At 36.6% G+C, this 17,295-nt stretch overlaps 1 protein-coding gene across 2 annotated transcripts in view; it reads left to right on the top strand.

Annotated features, from left to right (window-relative positions):
• Positions 1-17,295, top strand: part of RP1 (RP1 axonemal microtubule associated) — a 48,408-nt gene that overhangs the window by 10,428 nt on the left and 20,685 nt on the right. For both annotated transcript variants that reach the window (XM_045581413.1, XM_036436938.2), the window contains exons 3-5: positions 6,927-7,090; positions 9,238-9,324; positions 11,828-11,960. In XM_045581413.1, the coding sequence (XP_045437369.1) occupies positions 6,927-7,090; positions 9,238-9,324; positions 11,828-11,960 (384 nt within the window). The remainder of the gene's footprint in view (positions 1-6,926; positions 7,091-9,237; positions 9,325-11,827; positions 11,961-17,295) is intronic.

A 17,295-nucleotide genomic window follows, 5' to 3' on the forward strand; every position in this document is an offset into this window, starting at 1 on the left:
AAAGTAGAACGATGAATGTTTTGTGGAGTCACACCTAGATGTGCTAAAATAACAAAGTTGGTATTAAGAAACTAAAAGGTAATTAATTTTATGGAGGATACATTTGGTCAGTTGAATATGAGTAATAAATCCGTAAGAAATTATGAATTGCTATTTATTTCACCAGTGAAGACTGCCTCTACATACAGAGTATGGTTTTTCTACATTGTGATACATACTTCTAATTGAAAGGTGAAAGCTTAATGTTATGTAAGCTTCTATATTGAGCAATGAGTACTTTGGTTGAAATTGTGGAGAAATAATAGAAAGAGGAGAAGAGTTAACATTAATTTTGTGTCTACTATTTACCAGAGACTATGATAGTCTTACAGATTTCCTTTTAAAGGCACTGTTGGCTTTGATACTACCTTTTTGCATATGAGACAATCTGCAAGCAGAGAGCCAGAGTACTTTTGTCCAGGTGCACAGTAGGCATCATGTCAGGATTAGAACCCAGTCATTCATTCTTGAAAACATGCTGTTTTTGCTACATCTTTATTCTGTATATGAGGTAGATGGGATAAAATGAAAAAAAAAAATTATGTAGTACTTTTCCTGGAGCAGAGAGACAAGGAAATTATTGTTGTCTTTAATTTGGAAAGATTGTGATATATAAGATGTATCAAGAAGATTGGGGAAATTGCTCATAATAACTGGGAGTTTTTAGAAAATTTGGCATGGTATATGGTTTTTAGTAATACTACATCAAACAATGGCCTAGGTAGCCCAGATGATATTGGGAAAAAGAAATTGGGAGTGATAACCATGTAATGTACTTTTTATTTAAAATAACATTTTATGTATTGAAGTCCAGCCACATCTTATGGTTATATCCCAGATCTAGTGTATTTCTTAGAACATAGAAAGCACCTAGTGAGTGTGTGTTGAATGGACAAGAAGTGCTTTCGAATGCTTTTTCTTTACATCTTACTAACTTTGGATACATACGTGTAGAAGGATATGCAAAGATGCTGAGTTGAAGATCTAAGTTTCTTGTATTTTATGAAGCAATACTTCAATCACTTTAAAAATGTCTGTGGAAGTGATTTTTTTCTTTTAAACATTCAAAAACTTTTATATATATTTTATTGATTTTTTACAGAGAGGAAGGGAGAGGGATAGAGAGTTAGAAACATCGATGAGAGAGAAACATCGAAAGATGCCTCCTGTACATCTCCCACTGGGGATGTGCCTGCAACCAAGGTACATGCCCTTGACCAGAATTGAACCTAGAACCTTTCAGTCCACAGGCGGATGCTCTCTCTATCCACGGAGCCAAACCAGTTAGGGCCAAAAACTTTAAAAAAATATTTTTTTCACAATGATTGTATTATTGAAAAAAATCTTGTAACATCGTGAAATTTAGAAGACTACATGAAACGTTGGAGGAAATTTAAGAATGTTACTCAGACCTGGCTGTTGCTTTAGAGATGTAGTGCCTCGGGGCTGAGGAAGCGATTCTAGCCTGTTTATTGTGTTCTAGGGAAGAGACTGGATTTCAGGATTTTGGGTCCTCAAGTGGAGTGGTGCAGTTACAGCTCATGCCCAGCAGATGGCAGCTGTGCTGTGCTGCCGGAGCAGAGGCTCCCTCAGCAGGCCTGAACGACTAAAGGGAGTGCCTCGGGCATTAGGGCCATCTCAGGGCTGCTTGCTTCTGCTTCAAAAAAAAAAAAGCAGAGGACCCAGTTGTGCAGGCAGCCCTGCCTTAAACCCAGAAGGTACAGTGGTGTTAGCAATTAACGGAAAAATGTTGTGAGTAGCCCGGAGCTAGAGTTCAAAAGGGAATGCGGAGAAAAATGCCAGCTATTAAGAATCCTCAGAGTTGATCCCCAGGAAAGCTGAATTTGGGAATAATGGGAGCAACCAGAAATCCTAACTTAAGTTGCAATTAAGGTAATGAGTGGTTGGCTTAGTGGGGGAGGGGTTATTTTTACATGAAATAATATTTTACCTCCTAAACCTTTCCGTGACACAAAACATACCCCTATGAAGGTTAAATTTGAGGTCTCCACGCTATTTTGCATGTTTGTAATACTCACTTTGTTAGTTTTCTCATTTATAAAATAGGGCCACCCACTTTTAACATTCCTATGAGAAGCTACCTTTATAAGATTACTGGGAGAGGTTCCCTGGAGAGAATGATTTTAAAGCTCTTAGCATGGACCTTACCACATAGTGCTGAATGTATTTTAGCTGTTTGGTTTTTTTTTAATTGATTTTTTACAGAGAGGAAGAGAGAGGGATAGAGAGCTAGAAACATCGATGAGAGAGAAACATCGATCAGCTGCCTCCTGCACACCCCCTACTGGGGATGTGCCCACAACCAATGTACATGCCCTTGGCCGGAATCGAACCTGGGACCCTTCAGTCTGCAGACCGATGCTCTATCCACTGAGCCAAACTGGTTTTGGCTTAGCTGTGTTTTTTTTGTTTGTTTGTTTGTTTGTTTTTAAAGCCATTAGTACTAATATCTTTGATATGCTTTTAAAAAGTTGGTATAAATGTCTAATCAAGAATTATTTAGCTTGCATGGGTATTAAGAAACATAAAGTAAATATAATTTCAACATCTATTCCTATGACCCTTTATAAAAGTAAAGGTGACTAAAAGATAGATATAGAGGCAGTAAAGCAACAAGCAGACTGTCAAATTACAGTGGGTAGGTTAGGGAGATCTGGGGGAGATAAGAGATCAACCGAAGGACTTGTATACATGCATATAAGCATAACCAATGATCACAAAACTCTGGGGAGTGGGCAATGGTATATTTACAAAGATAATAATTTAATTTTTTTAAAAAAAGTAAAGGTGACTAACATTTTGAGTCTTGCTTGGTGCCAAAATTATGCTAGGTGCTATATGTATACTGTCTTAGTCCTTACAATAACTCCCTCAGATGGGCCATAGTATCTTTAGCATAATTTAGAGAAAACTGAGGCTCATGGGACCCAAGAAAGAAGTATTTTTTCTTCTGCATCTGTATAGGCACACCTCGTTTTATTGTGCTTTGTGGATACATTTTAGATCAATTGAAGGTTTGTCTGTCAGCACCATTTTCCTAACAGGTTCAGATGATGGTCAGCAGTTTTTAGCAATAAGGTATTTTCTAACTACAGTACGTACATTTTAAAAAGACATAATGCTGTGATACATTTAATAGACTAGAGCATACTAGTAGTGTAAACATAACTGTTATATGCTCTGGGGAACCAAAGTATTTGTGTGACTTTATTATCATTCATTTTTTTGCAGTAGTCTGGAACTGAGCCTACGATATCGCCTGTACTTCATCCTCACAAATAGCCCAGAGTTTTGTGGATATGCTATAAACATCTCTACTTTAAAAATGTAAAAATACTTTGTATTCTCTGTTTATTGGAGCTAAATGGGGTTTTGTAACTGCCCAGAGTAGCATTGTAAATCAAAATTATTATAATATAAAATAGAGTACTTTTTTCCAAACAGGATATAATATAAACACATGCCAAGTATTTTATTTAACTCATTAATTAACTAGGGAACCAGTAATATATTACGGTGAACTCAAAGAAGAACTTAAAGTATCACACAAAAATAGTGAGAAAAAGAATGGCGAAATGTATATGGGTCTGTCTAGGACAGTAATTAATTGCATTCCATTGGACACAAATTTATATTTCTATAGATAAGAATACTTTACATTACTAATTTTTATTTTATTTTTTTACAATTTACAGGATTGTAAGATAATTAAAGCAATGGAAGGCAGATATCCCTGAGATTACTTGATAAGGCATTTCAATAATTTTTAGGTCCATTTCAAAGTGGTTCATAATTTTTCCACACAGAGAAGCAGCACACAGTTTATGACTAGAAACTTCTTTGAAAATTAAACAACAAACAAGAAACCCTTGAGGAGAGAGTTTTGGTATATTTGATGGTTTAAGGCAGATCTGTTCTTCCTATAATTCTGGAAATAAGCAGTAAATAATGCCCTGCCTAGATTTTAAGTGCAATATATAGTGCTAGGTGTTAATGATTAGAATTCTCAAAGGGCATAAACATTATTTTCTATGCATACATATTTTCAATTATCAATTTTTCTATGCATACATATTTTCAATTACCAACTTTTATATTCTTGTTTATATACAGAGATTACCATAACCTTAACAGCAACAACAAAAACAGTAAAAGCTGATGGAGTAAAAAAAAAAAAAAAATCAGTCATGTAACTGCTTTTTTTCTTGAGAGTAGTTCTTATCTTTTGCAAGATTAGTCTTTCTCCCCACCCCTCCTAGTTTAATGAGCTATAAATGGCATATAGCATTGTGTAAGTTTAAGGTGTACGTGGTGGTCTGATACACACATAATAGGAAATGTTTTTCACAATAAGATTAGGTAACACATGTTTCATCTCACATAATGACTGTTTTGTTGGTATGGCTAGAACATAATATACTTTGATAACAACTCTCAAGTATACAATATAGTATTGTTAACTATGGTCAACCATGCTGTGCATAAGGTTTCAGAATTATTTCATCTTATAACTGAAAGTTTCACCCTTTGACCAACATCTCCCCATTTCACCCATCCTTCAGCTCCTGGCAACCACCATTATACTCTCTGTCTTTATGAGTTCATTGTTTGTTGATTCCCCCTATAAGTCAGATAATTTATCTTCATATGTCTGGTTTATTTTATTTAACATCATGCCAATTTGTTACAAATGGCAGGATTTCCTTCATTTTTATGGCTGAATAATATTCCATTAAAATTATATGCACACATACGTACATACCACATTTTATTTATTTGTTGATTAACACTTAGGTTGTTTCCATGTGAACGATGCTGGAATGAACAACACGGGGATGTAGATATCTCTTTGAGACAATGCTTCCATCTCTTTTGCAATGAGATTGCTACACCTATGGTAGCTCTATTTTCAATTTTTTGAGGGTCCTCCATACTGTATTCCATAGTGCTGCTATCAGTTTACATTCCCACCAATAGTGTACCATGGCCACAGGATCTCACGATGGGTGCATACAGGGCAGTAGAGGTTGGTGTTGTATTAGGCAGTTAGAGTGCAAGTACAAAACTACAATAGACGTATTGGCCTGGAGGGGACACAGTGGCAACAGTTAGCTTCAGGGGTTTAGGTGGCATCTTGCATTCATGCAGCCTCGGCAAGCTGGGCATGAGCTGCTGGTGTGGATCCCAGCCGCCAGCAGGCACCATACCCGCAGGCTCCTGGGACCATCGCCGCCCTGGGAGGTGAGGGTGGGTACACCAGGCCACGCCTGTAGGCTTGGGGCCATTGCTGTCCTGGGAGGCGAGGGCAGCTGTGCCAAGCAAAGACTGAAGGCTCTGGCTGGAGCGAAGATGGAAGGAGGCAGCCAGAGTGAAGGCCTGGGTCCTGGGTGCCAGAGGAAAACTGGCGCTGGCAGCCAGGGGAAGGAAGGCCTATTGCACAAATCTTCATGCAAAGGGCCTCTAATATATATCTATACTGTGTGTGTGTGTGTGTGTGTGTGTGTGTGTGTGTGTGTGTGTGAGCCAGGGTGAGGGGCTGCATGATATTTGTGCATAGGTATGGTCCTTAGGTCTGGCCTATGATCTGGGCCATCTTCCCCGGCTGCTTGCAGATGGCCCTGCCCTCTTCCACCACCCGCTCACTGGCCCCACCTTGGCACAGGTTGCCTTCTGTGTGTGGGGTGACTGGTGGGGCGGGGACCTTGGCCTGGTGCTGCCTACATCCCCTGCCACCCACTCTTAAGTCCCCATTTGCCATTGGAGCTTGACAGCTAGGGGGATGAACCAAAAGGTTGGCTGTTCCACCTGCTTGCTGGCCCTGCCCCCCCACCCCCATTAGCCATTGGGGGATTGGAACCTGCTGGCTGGGGAAAGGGACCAAAAGGTGGTCAGTGCGCCTCATAGTGACTGGTTGCGTGGTTGTTCTGGTCATTCCACCCTTAGAGTCAATTTGCATATTGCCCTTTTATTATATAGGATAGAGGTCTGGTGCACAGGTGGGACTCCCTTCTGGGGGCGGGGCAGGCAGCCAAGGCGAGGCTTGCAGTCATTCTGGTCTCTGGTCTTTCTGGTTGTTCTGCTGTTTTGGTCGCTGGGCTTTTATTATCTTTTGGTCTTAATGTATTGTAGAAAATCTAAAATAATAATTCCCTGTTATTTATATGATATTGGGAATTCTTTTAGACTCACATTTAAGTATACAACTATTAGACTGCGGGAATTTTCAGTCAAAAGATAAAGTTATTATGTAAAGAATGACTTGGATCAACAGAAAATTCTCTAGATATGTACTTTTGTGCTTTTGCTTACTTTCTTCCTGTTAACCCATTAGTATATACCAATGTGTACATTGAACTCTGTCTTTTGTTTCATAGAACTTATCTTTGTCTCTCTCCTTTCCAGAATGAGTGGTGTAGAATAGCATTATGGGGATTCAGTCTGGTGTTCTATTTCTTCAGGAGGCTAATATTGATCTCAGCTGGATATACCCTGTTTGGCTGTCCACCACACATAATTATAATGCAGGCCTTGACCTGGTCAATAATTGGCTGTCAGAAACTTGAGAAGTTGTATTAGTATCTTGGAAGCCAGGATGACCAACTAACAATGACAGGATAATGGTCTCCTTCTAACCTTATTTTTAAAGATCCTTTAGGAAATATTCTCAGAGTTATATTGTAGGACATATTAATTTTACTGAGTATTGAAACAACAATCTAATGCTGTGTTACAAACTTTTCCAGAGGAGGTGGAGAAGAGTGAATTATGTCTGTCCTGAACTCTCCTAGGTTATGATGACCTGCTGTTCTGAGTCTTCCCATTTTTATAAGTTGCTGTAATGTTGTGTGTTATTTGTGCTGCTGTAGGTGGTAACTGGAAAGTTTCCATAACCACCAGTGACTTGCCAAATGCAGGAACCAGCTCACAGGTTTATATTATACTATATGGACAGTGGAGAAGCTCAGCCCCCATATATCTTTATGGAACAGATGGAGCTCGATTTCAGGATGGCCATGAAGACATATTTACTGTAAGTAATCAAATCAAGTAAAACTTGATAATATAACTGATACAGTTAGTACTTTGGAATGAATGCAATCTATTGAATTCATCATTTTCCATTATGACTACATGTGTCCTGTAGACAGTCAATCAAAAATAATTTATGGCAGCTTTGCTCAATCGTGCTTAAGCAGATTAAACACAAATAAAACTGCAATACAACAAGAAAATACTAGGTAGCCAACATGTATTGTTTTTATACTTGTGGTCAAAAGCAAGGGCTTATGCCTTTCTGGCTAAGGCTTTAACAGACAAGACTCTCAGTCATGATCAAAAAGGGAAAAGTAAAATTGTCAAGTGAAGGAGGACAAAAAAAGCTGTCATCAAGTTATTAGTTCATAGCTAGACACATTGAGATCAAGAGCAAGGGAGAAGCAGGAAGCAAAGAGATACAAGTGTCAAAGAAACAGATAGCAGGGGAGACTAGTATTATAGTATTGTTAAACTAAAGTCAGAAAGATTAGTATGAAAGGCAAGACTTGAGATGAGGTCAAGCACCTTGCACTTTATATATATTTAATAATGTCTGTTGAATGAAGGGATGCATAGAGGGACTGTTTTAAACTGGGTAGAGATAGAGAAGTCCCTGCCCCTGGTATTTGGTCGATCTGTCCTCATGCACATGAGGACTCCAAATGCTCACAGTGTGATTAGTCAGAGTAGAGCTGCCCTGGTTGGCTGGAGCTATGTAACTATAATGGGATAGGGAAAGCCTTGGCCCTATTGGTTAAACAGGTTTCCAGGAACCCCTCTATAAGGGTTGGCTCAGATGGCAGAAACAGCATGCAGGTAGGCAGGTCAGTGCAGAGTAAGGCAGTTTAATGCAGAGTCAGGCAGTTCAGTAGGGATTTCACCCTGAAGTGAAGTTTATATGAGAGACCCCCTGGGTAGAAGTGGCTGTTAGGCTCTGTTTTTAAATTTGAGCTCAGTTGTCCACCAGCAGCCCTTCTTAGTAGGTGTCTGTTCTCAGGGTTCAAAAAGTACATTAAAATTTTATGGAATTACATCTAAAATTTCCCTCTGAGTTATGTTTTTATTGAATTCCCTCTGTTTTTGTATGTTTTTTTTAAATATTTATCTCAAGGTATTTAAAAATATCTCTTGCATTTTTAAAAAATATATGGGTCACTTAAGAGTATGTTAATTTACACCATATGTGTGGATTTTTCAGTTTTTCTTCTTGTATTGATTTTTAGTTACATTCCATTGTAATTAGAAAAGATAGATGACTTTAGTTATTTTTAATTTTCAAAACTTGTTCTTGTGACATAACATATAGTTTATCTGGAGAATGTTTCATGTACACTTGAGAAACTATATTCTGCTGTTGAATGGAATGTTCTATACATGTCCGTTAGACTTAGTTGATGTTGTTCAATCCTCTTTTTCCTTGTTGATCTCCTGTCTAGTTATATCCATTATTCAAAGTGGGATACTGAAGTCTTTAACTATAATTGTAGACAATTTCTCCATTCAGTTCGGTCAATTTTTGCCTCATACATTTTGATGCTCTGTCATGAGGTTCATACATGTTTATAATTCTTACTAGAGGCCCGTTGCATGAAGATTTGTGCAATAGACCTCCCTTCATCTGACTGCTGGCACCTATTTTCCTCTGGCACCTGGGATCCAGGCCTTGCTCTGGCTACCACCTTCTGCCTTCTTTCCGGCCAGAGTCTTCACTCTGGCCAGAGGTTTTGCATACGCTGGCCATAGTCTGCAGGCTTCTCACTGACTCCAGCTGGATTTCTGCAGTCTTAGCTTTGCTTGGGCCAGAGCACCGCTTCTGTAGCTCCCTCTGCTCCTCCGCTCCACTCTCCTCCCACCCCCCCAACCTTCCTCCTCTTAGCAGGCTTCATGTCCCTCCCAGCTGCTCTGTGCCTGGAGTGGCTGGGGAGCAGGGGCACCACCATCTTTGTCCTGCTGATTTGCATATTCCTTTCTGATTGGCTGGTGGGTGTCACAGAGGTACAGTCAATTTCTATATTTCTCTTTTATTAGTATAGATATCTTCTTGATGGTTTGATCCCTTTATCAATATTTAATGCCCTAAGATTAGCTGTTTTTAATGGGATTTTGTGAAATTGCATTGATTTTCTCATAATTACTTTGTAGATCATGGTTGGAGACATTGGTACACTCTTTAAAATTCGTATTGGTCATACAAACTCTGGAATCTCCCCTTCTTGGCACTGTAAACAGGTAAAGACATATCCATATTCCTATCCTTTTCAAAAACTTTGCAAATTCTATTTAGGAATCAAACCTCAAGGGAACATTTCATGCCTATTATGAGTTGATGAAGTCAAACCTGGACCTTTTTAGTCAGTGTAATCCTTAAGGTGGTAGTATCACATGCCCTTGTTAGTAATTTAATCCCATATTAATTAAGGGAAGCACCTCAACTAATAAATTCTCTTATTTCTTTGGAAAGAGAAGAAAATACTTGGGACTCTAGAATAACACTGCTTCTTGACATTGCCGCATTAGTAACTAGGTGGATGTTATCTGCTTCAGTAGGTTTTTTTTCTGGTAATCTTTTTTTATGTTTTTATTTTATTGATTTTTTACAGAGAGAAAGAGAGAGAGATAGAGTGTTAGAAACATCGATGAGAGAGAGACATCGATCAGCTGCCTCTTGCACACCCCCCCTGGAGATGTGCCCACAACCAAGGTACATGCCCTTGACTGGAATAGAACCCAGGACCCTTCAGTCCACAGGCTGATGCTCTATCTACTGAGCCAAACCGGTTTCGGCTGCTTCAGTAGATTTTTAAAAATAGAACATTAGTGTTGGTGAAATAATAATCTATTAGACCTTGACTTCCAGCTCTCAAATTTAATCTGCTCATGCTAAACCAAGATAATGCCTCCTGAATACTTTTAAGAGCAAAAGTCTCCACAGAAAACAACAACAAAAAAACCTGTTTACATTTTTCTTTAAAAATTTTACTTATTAGCATGATTGCCAATAAATGCAAATCTTGAGAACTGGAAATCATACAGTTTGTCATTCATTTTTATATGTGGTATATTTCCATCTCTTGTCATTTCAAAAACAAATGATCTTGAATTAAACAAGTTCTTAAAATGCAAGGAACATCTAGTCAAACTCCTGATATTTTTGGCAAACTTGTTTAGTAGTTTTATAATGTGAGAAAATAAATGAAAAATTTATGTAAGATAAACATATTATTTTAATCTATTAGTGGAAATATATAGTTAATAATGCCATCTTCTTTGCATCAAGTCATGAAAAATCTTGAGCCAGAATGAAAAAAAAAATGCAACTCATAAAAGCAAATACAGAGAGTTGAAATTTGATTTCAAAATTCAAAATTACTTCCTGGTTTCAATATAAAATAATTCTCTCTTTTATACTATATAGAGTTTTTAAAAGATGATATTCAGATTAATAAGTGATCATATATAATAATATCTTTTTATTTTCTCTCTTAATTAATTACCTAACATGAAAATGGTCATTAATTTCCCTGCTATCTCATTTGATTTATAATCAATAAACAATGTTATATCCATTTTGAAGCTGGAATGCTAATACATTGGTTACATTACCTGAAAAAGTTTGTATAATACCGCAGAAGAAAGACAAAAAAGTCAGGCTGAAAATTCCTATTGTCTTTCTCTCTATGGCAAGTTCTTTCTCACTGCAAGGTAACTTGTTTGCCTGAGGTTTACCTCCCCTGTCTTTGAGTACCAATAAAGAAGAAAGATATTCTTGATTCAAAGTTTTATTCTGAGTGTATAAAACCTGTATATAATTTACTCACTATTTCAAATTAAGATGCTAGATAATTGGCTAAGGATTTTCTGTTCAATGCTTATAATACAGTGTAGAAGTCTGAAATTTAAAATTTTAAGTAGTAAGCCAACTTGTGTTTCTAACTTGAAGGGACTTGAATGAAAAGATAGTCCATTATAGCAATAATGATACAATATTTTCACAGCACATAAAATATTCACATTGTTCTTGGGACCTTAATCTTGATCCTTTCAAGTTCAGCTAAGGAAGAGTACGAAATAAAAAGTTTCAGTTGGTGATTTATTTTGTGTACTTCTCAAATAATCTCCTCAAGCTTTAATTAAAATAATCAAATCAAATACTAGTGGCAGCAGTAGCAGTTTTGTAAGCCAATGGTAATTCTGTGTGGCTCTTTGAGAGCCTTTCTAAACATATGATTACACCATAATCACACCTCACATGAATTTATTAATGTAAATTTCTGTACCTTACCAAGACCCACAGAATTAGTAAGTTTAGGTCTTTAAAACCTACCTTTATAACAACACGATTTCTTAAATACATTAAGTTGAAAATATCAGATTTAAGACATTGTAAAGATTAATTTAACAGATAACAATGGCAATAATAGTACCCTACTATGAAGTGCTAGATTTTAGAATGAGAAAACATAATTTCTACTTTTTGATGATTTTGGACATTTATTAACATCTTTGTTTAACTACAGGATAAATGATTAGATATAGCAAGGTATAATAGGTGCTCAGATAAATAATTATTGCTTGAATTTCATTCATTGCTAAGACCCCAGGAAGTAACTACCACTTCGAGTCTGTAGTGCATGAAATACGAGCTCATGCTAATATTTTTATGAAAATCACTTTAGAATAAAAAAAAAAGTATTCTTAAATATTTTTACAAGTACTCTTGTTGCTTTTGTAGATACAATTGTGGGACATGGATTCTGGGAAAAAGTTTTATATACCTGTACAACGATGGTTAGCGCGAGATCAAGAAGATGGGGAAATCTGTCGAGAATTTCCTGTTTTAAACAGAGGACAACCCACTCTTCCAGGTGGGAAAGATCCAACTCCAGGCAGCACACAAAAAAACTTGTTTCCCTACCTGCTGAAGAACAGGGGGCTTGATAAATACATGTTGAGTAAATGAGTGAATGAATAAATTAATGAATGAGGAATTGCTAATTTCTTATCTTTGCTGGTGGTATATTTTTAAGTTGTTTCAAATACTGGCAGTCAGAAATATGTTTCTTGTCAACAGTCAACCCTGTAGGAAGGTCAGCTGAAATGCTTTTTAATCAAAATAAGAAATTGAATTATGAGAGGGTCATGAGAAATTGAATGTCCAATGAATTTGCTCCAGGACTAAGAAAGTCAACTCAGGGTCTGCCTTATTTTTTGAGAATTTATCTATTTGATTAGGAAATGAAAACAGAACTGCTCAATGTCATTGTAAGCATTTGATCAAAGGCAAAAGTGTGTTCAAGCCTTGTGTATATGTGGCTGAGAAGTAGGCTCCTCTCAGGGTTAGACTATCACTGCTCAACTGCCACAAGGATTCAGGAGTGATTGTGTATAGCAGCAATTTGCTGTTGTGTCTGCTGGCCTCTGCTTTGGAAAAGAATAGAAAAAGGGTAAATGAGAATTATGAATTGGGAAATCGAAAAAATCAATTTTTCTGCAATCTAGGATATTTTCTACTAAAAATGTGATACCTTAGTTTTATGAACTAGAAATGATAATAAATATGTTGTGAAGATTAGCAAGAGTTACACAATTCCATAGATCTATGTTATGTTTAGCTAATAACTTGGTTATCTTTTTTAGGGAACAGAGGTTGGTAAAACATTTGCAGAGACTGATGATTCCTTTGTAGTTTTTAAATAAGGTGCATTATAATGTGTTAATTACAATGAAAATAAAATTTAAAAAAATAATTTGCACAGCCTGAGAGAGCCCACTTTTGCCCTGGTTAAGTTTCTGAAGTTAAAATATTTTTTGAAGTGATATGAACAGTTCCAGTTGCTAAAAAGTGAAAGCTATGTATGAGCACTGTTCTCACCACTCCTAAGTATTCTTCTCAGCATCCTTTCTCATCAGCCCATTCTCTTCCCTAAGAGACATTTGCTAGGTTCCCTGTTCCTATCCACTGATAGTAATGATGCAGTAGTTATTTTTTGCTTCTTTGTTTCATTTTAATTGTTTAATTCTGATCAAAAGAAGGCATATTCTACAAATACTTGCTGATTTCCATCGCCTTCCCTATAGTACTTGGTATAACGGTTGATTAATAGAAAACAAATTACTTTTAGTTTTTCCTCTTGGCTTGGAGAAACCTCTCAAGTGGTGTCTCTTGTGTGCTATCTATATCATCTCATGTGCTATTTATAAATTCAGTAGGCCTTTAGTTATCTAGGTCAGTGGTAGATATAGCAAATGATGACTGACAGACATATTTTTTGCCCAAAATTCTAGCAGAGATTTGGTGCTGTGTATGAAATGATGTCATTGTACATACAGTAAGGAAAGGCTGAATTAGTGTTTCTCCCCCGCCCCCCATATTATATACTTTTGAGTCTATAAACAAGTATAATAGTATTTGTCCTTTAAGGTAAAAGGAAGTCTAAAAGTGTTTGCCTGGTTAACCTGAAAAATATGTTTTAATTATGGAATTATTTTCCTGAAGACAACAAGGGTTGCTAAGAAAACCAGGGCAAAAGTGGGCTCTCTCAGGCTGTGCAAGGTATTTTTTAAAATTTGATTTTAATTGTAATTAATACATTATAATAAATAAATCATTTCTCCAGAAGACAGGCCTTATTAAGAACAGAATGTTCTGGTGTATGTCAGATTTCTCCCCTTTCTCCTCTTCCCGAGGAAAGAAACAGGAGGAACATTTTCTCTGATATTTACTGTCAGAATCCAGCTGGGCTCCTGGAGACAAAAGACACGAAAGTATGACTGGGTGCCCCTGGAGTCTTAAACATGCAGACTTTTCTGCAATGAGCCTCCAGCAGTTGTTAAGTACACTTCAGACTTCCCTACCCCAGCAGTGGTTCCTGGGGCAGTTTCTGCCACTAAGACTCTGCTGCCATAAGCTGTTACTCCCAGGGTTCACCTGGGCGCCCCTCGAATCTTTCGGGCCACAGTTTGCCCTGTGCCCTTGCTTCTTCACAGTTTCTGTATCTTTTTTTGTTGTTGACATTTTCCTTTTGTTTGGGCATGGTGTTTTTGGTGTCCTTTAAATATCTATGTTCTTTTTTAATTCATTATTCACCTTTAAAATTGTTATTTGAACTCATTGTCAGGTATTCATAGATCTCCACTGCTTTGTGGTTGGTTTCTTAGGATTTAATGTGTTCTTTTGTTTGGGCCATATTTCTCTGTTATTTGCTCTGTCTGTGATTTTTTGTTTCAGTTTGGGCATTTGAAACAACACTACCAGTCTAGTCTTTGTGGACTAGCTTCATAAATAGGAAGATCTTCACTAATTAGCCCCACTGGGGATCCTGCAGACCCCTCTATCCTTTTCCAGCTTTGCTTCCTCTTTTTTTTTTTTTTTTTTAACTTCCAAAGCATTGACTTGCCTTTCTTTCTTTCTTTCTTTCTTTCTTTCTTTCTTTCTTTCTTTCTTTCTTTCTTTCTTTCTTTCTTTCTTTCTTTCTTTCTTTCTTTCTTTCTTTCTTTCTTTCTTTCTTTCTTTCTTTCTTTCCTTCCTTCCTTCCTTCCTTCCTTCCTCCTTCCTTCCTTCCTTCCTTCCTTCCTCCTTCCTTCCTTCCTTCTTTCTTTCTTTCTTTCTTTCTTTCTTTCTTTTAAAATATATATTTTATTGATTTCTTACAGAGAGGAAGAGAGAGGGATAGTTAGAAACATCGATGAGAGAGAATCATTGATCAGCTTCCTCTTGCACACCCCCTACTGGGGATGTGCCTGCAACCAAGGTACATGCCCTTGACCTGGGACCTTTTAGTCCACAGATCGATGCTCTATCCTTGGAGCAAAGCCGGTTTTGGCTAGCTTTGCTTCCTCTTTGATTATGCTTATGGTCTCCTACTTGAAAAGGTTTATGTGTTTTCACTCAAGAGTTTCTGGAGTTTTGACTAAAGCAATTTGTTAATTAACAAAGTTACCGTATTTTCCGGCGTATAAGACGACCCCCCCTAATTTTACAGTTAAAACATAGGTTTAGGCCTATATTCGCTGTATAAGACTACCCCCCACTTCAAAGAAAAGACTTACTTTGCTGTCAAGATCTGCAGGTAATTTTTGTGCAATTTTGGTCTTTTGCCCCAGATTTTCGGTTGACTTTTTTTCGTTTCAAAAGTCGTCTTATACGTAAGTTGGTGCCTAAGAAAATAGGACTGGGGCTTCCTATTCCAGTATCTTGCTGAGATCCTGTGAAAGCTATTTTATTGAAAAATCAATTTTGCATTTCAATTTGCATAATTAACCACTGGGTGAATATATCATTTAATAAGAAAGATTCCCCTTTACTTTTTTCTTTCAGTTTTATTGAGACATAATTGACATAAAGAACTGTATGAATTTAAGGTGGTCAACATAATGACTTGATCTATAGCAAAATGATTGCTGCAAGTTTAGTTAATAACTATCACATCATATAGACACAAAAAAAGAAAAGAAAAAGAAAAATAATGTTTTTTTCCTTGTGATGAGAACTTTTAGGATTTACTCTCTTAGCAACTTCCAAATACTAATATATCATCTAACACTATTAATTATAATAATCATGTTGTACATTATATCTATAGAACTTATTTATTTTATAACTTTAAGTTTGGACCTTTTGATCACCTTTATCTAATTCCTCTACACCTTTGGTGACTACAATCTCAGTTTTATGTTTATTCACTTTGTTTCTATGCAGGCTCGTTTTTGTTTGCTCTCCTTTTATTCTTGATGTTCCAAGTTTCCTTTTGGCGTCATTTGCCTTCTCTCTGAAGAATTTCCTTTAACAATTCTTTTAGAGCAGGTCTTATGGCAAGAAATTCTCTTAATTTTCATTAATATAAGAATGTCTTTATGCCACCTTCATTCTTGAAGGGGAAAAAATATATCTTTGGATGAGGCATAATTATATATATATAATTATGCCTCATCCAAATATATGATATGTTTGTATTGATTTTGACAGAGAAAGAGAGAGAGGAGAGACATCGATGTTCCTTGAATGAGGATTAAACCTGCAACCCAGGTATGTTTCCTGACCAGGAATTTGCTGTACAGGATGGTGCTCTAACCAACTGAGCCACCTGGCTAGGGCCTGAGAATTCTGTGTTGATAGTTCTTTGCTTTCAGCCCATTAACAATATTGTGCCACTTCTTTTGTGCATCTGTGGTTTCTGATGAGAAATCTATTCTCATTAGAATCATTATTCCTTTATAGTAATGTATCATTTTCTCTGGCTATTTTAAAATTTTTTGTTTGTTTTATGTTTTCAGCAGTTTGATTATAATGTTACCAGTCATGGATTGACTTGAACTCACTGTATTTAGGATTTATTGAATATATTTGGTATATATCTTTGCCAAATTTGGGAAAAATTTAGCCATTACTTCTTCAAATAGTTTTTGAGCTTCATATTTCTCTTCTCCAGATATTGCATGATGTGAATATTAAGCTTTTTCTTACTTTCCACAGCCCCCTGAGACTATAATCATTTTTAAAGGAACATTTTTTGTTAGATTTTTGTTTACCTTCAAGTTCTTCTGTCTTCTCTATTCTCCTTTTGACCCTATTCAGTAAGTCTTAAAATTTGCTTTCTTCATGTCTAAAATTTCCATTTGTTTCTTCTTGAAGTTTTTTATTTTTATTTTTTGCTAAGATTTTATTTCTTCTCATTGATTTTAAAAGTGTTTATGATTGTTTTCAGTAGCATTTGTGTATCATAGTTGCTCTAAAGTCTTTTTCAGATAATTTCAATACTGTTGTCATCTTGAATTTGGTGTCTCTTCATTGTCTTTTCCCATGTGAGTTGTGATTTTCTTTCATATGCTGAATACATTTGAATTATATTCTGAACATTTTGCATATTCTTATTTGAGACACTGGATGTTATTTAAATTCTGTGGAGAATGTTTCTCTTTTTGTTTTAACAGGCAGTCGACTGCTAGTTAGTTTCAGGTCACATTTTCTAACCTGTCATCTGTGGGTTGTGGTTCCAATGTCAGTTCAGTTTAAAAAGCCTTGTGGTGCTATTTAGGTCAGTCCCACATGTGTACCATTCAGTGATGACTCTGGGACCTGGATGGAGGTTTATTTGTTTGTTTAGATCTCAAAGTCTATGGTATGCTGAATAGGATCAGATTCTGGTTAACTGGTGCTTTAGTTTTTCTGTTTTCCTGTACACTTCTTTAGTCTTCCTATGT

The sequence above is a fragment of the Pipistrellus kuhlii genome, unplaced genomic scaffold (assembly GCF_014108245.1).
Source record: "Pipistrellus kuhlii isolate mPipKuh1 unplaced genomic scaffold, mPipKuh1.p scaffold_m20_p_14, whole genome shotgun sequence".
NCBI classification, from domain to species: Eukaryota; Metazoa; Chordata; class Mammalia; order Chiroptera; family Vespertilionidae; genus Pipistrellus; species Pipistrellus kuhlii.